The sequence below is a fragment of the Vicia villosa genome, unplaced genomic scaffold, assembly GCF_029867415.1.
Source record: "Vicia villosa cultivar HV-30 ecotype Madison, WI unplaced genomic scaffold, Vvil1.0 ctg.000177F_1_1, whole genome shotgun sequence".
Lineage (NCBI taxonomy): Eukaryota > Viridiplantae > Streptophyta > Magnoliopsida > Fabales > Fabaceae > Vicia > Vicia villosa.
The window spans coordinates 1,408,294-1,410,704 of NW_026705051.1; the positions used below are offsets into that span (position 1 = coordinate 1,408,294).

The 2,411-nt window shown below is 37.0% G+C and overlaps 1 protein-coding gene across 1 annotated transcript; it reads left to right on the forward strand.

Annotated features, from left to right (window-relative positions):
* The first annotated feature begins 394 nt into the window (after nucleotides 1-394).
* On the forward strand, nucleotides 395-1,378 carry LOC131624983 (arabinogalactan protein 1-like). The gene has a single exon (XM_058895898.1). The coding sequence runs from the start codon at nucleotides 603-605 to the stop codon at nucleotides 1,251-1,253; it is 651 nt and encodes a 216-aa protein (XP_058751881.1). The 5' UTR covers nucleotides 395-602; the 3' UTR covers nucleotides 1,254-1,378.
* The last annotated feature ends 1,033 nt before the right edge of the window (nucleotides 1,379-2,411 follow it).

Consider the following 2,411-nt stretch of genomic DNA (forward strand, 5'->3'; position numbering starts at 1 on the left):
ATATTCCCTAAACTCACTCTCTTGCTCTCTTTTAAAAAACAAGTTAATAAAATAATACCATTATCAATAAATTTATTATTACTTTTAATTTTCTTAATTCTTGTGATTTTGTTAAATGAATATTATATTTAAGATTAGAGGTAATATTCACTTAATACAATTAAAAATCAAATGACCATTTCCTATTTTTCCTTAAATATTATCCATTCTCCATCTCCAACTCACAACACAACACAACACAACACAACACAACCCTTCCCAACCCAAAGGAACAAAGAAACATGACATTAAAATATTCATGAGAATAATATAAATCTAACCCAAACATGGCTGTTTAATTTGTTTTATCTCCATATAAAAAAATCCAAAGAAAACATGTCAGATCGGTCCAATGACACAACCATCAACGGCTATTTTACTGGCCATACCATGTGAACCATCGCAACGGTCACATTTTATTTCTCCACGCTCCCAATCTCTCATCCTATAAATTTCCCAACACCAACGTTCCTCAAAGGACACACAAACACGACTTCCAACATTGTTGTAACTATTTTCCGACATTCATCCTCGTACTTTCCAAATCATCTAAACCTCCAAAAATGACTAGGTTTCTTTCACTCTTAGTACTTTCTATGTTGTTCACAACATCCTCGGTTTTGGTTTGTGCAGACAATGCTCCGGCTTCTTCTCCTAAGTCGTCATCAGTTTCGCAGTCGCCGGCGAAACCACCGTCTTCGGTTTCCGTTCCTCCGGTACAGTCTCCCACGGCTTCTAAAGCAGCATCCCCTGCAAAGTCTCCAACTTTATCTCCGCCTTCACAAACTCCGGCAGTTTCTCCATCTGGGTCTACCTCTACCCCACCGCCGGCGAAATCTCCGACTGCTCAGCCACCGTCTTCGGTTACCCCGGCTATCAGCCCATCCACCAATGTGTCTTCCCCACCGGTTCAATCCCCGTCCACTCCTCCGCCAACTGCAGCGGTGGCTCCGGTAACTAGTCCTGTCGGGTCCCCAACCGTTTCTTCTCCACCAGAGGCTTCTTCGGGGGGTATCCCTTCAAGTTCGGCTACTCCGGCTGATTCACCGGCGACACTTCCGTCTAGCAAATCGCCGCCTGGAACTGCTCCGTCGAGTTCTTCACCGGAGACTTCTACACCGGGTCCTATCGGAGATGATTCGGGTTCATGGTCAATTTCCGGGGCTCCGATTGTTTTGTGCGGGTTGGCTCTTTGGGTTGCCTTGTCTTTCTGAGGCATTTTTTGTAATTTTATTTGATTCTCTTTTTGCTTAGCTTTTAATTTTTTAATTATTCTTATTTGTGTATCACTTTATTGATGGATAAATAATTTATTGTTAGTTTTGTCTTTCTTCAGCAAGATGAGTTAGTTATTTTTACTTTAATTATTATTACTAGTTGAATTTACTATTTACATATGTTTACATGCTAAACAATATGTTTTCATGCTTGCAATTAGGGGTGTACATGGGCCGGTTTGGATTGGGTTTGGCCAAATCCAAGACCCAACCCATATTAGACACACCGGTTTGGGTGAGGTTAATTAACCACCCGTTACAACAATGGGTCGGTTTGGGCAAACCTACTAATTTTTGGGTTGGGTTGGGTTGGGTAGTGGGTTGTCCAAATAATTTCTTTGCTTATTAACATTAAATGATGAGTCATCATATTTTTTTTCATAAAAATTACTCAAAAATTATATCTTCTTAAAAAAATTAGATAATATATTTTTACTATATTTTAGCATTATATAATAATAAATGATAATATTAACTAATAAAAATTATCATAAAATACTAACAACAAATTAAAGTTGCATGACATAAAATTGTATTAGAATTAAAATAACCAAAAAGTGAAACATTCAAAATTAGTTAAAGTCATGGTTCACTAAAATAGTAAATGTTTAGAGACTAAAATTATAACTTCTAAGTTAATATTCATCATAATTATTAAAATTGTAATAATTAATATTTGATTAGTGGGTCAATGGGTCTTTTGGATTTGGGTTGGGTTTTACCCGAAACCCAATTTTTTTAATGGATTTTTTAGTTTTGAAACCCATATCCACCCAATTACCCGACCCAACCCACTTTTGTGGATTTTTTTGGGTGGGTTTGACCGGATTTTGTGGGTTGACCCAACCCATGTACACCCCTACTTGCAATGATTCAGAAAAGTTGTCAATCCTCACAATTTTAGAAAACTCGTTTGATGTTCGATTTCAAACACACCACCACCGTCAGAGAAGGGGGATATTCTAATCTACAGAATCTACATGGCAGTAAAATTAGAGATACTTATTCTTATGGTCTGAATGCTTATATATCCAATCTGTAACACAGATATATATTATATTGTTTTCTCTAACTTTTATTTGTCTTTTATGCTCG

What these genes read in the sequence shown, in the direction of transcription:
- LOC131624983 (XM_058895898.1), top strand. Translation starts at nt 603, where the DNA reads ATGACTAGGTTTCTTTCACTCTTAGTACTTTCTATGTTGTTCACAACA.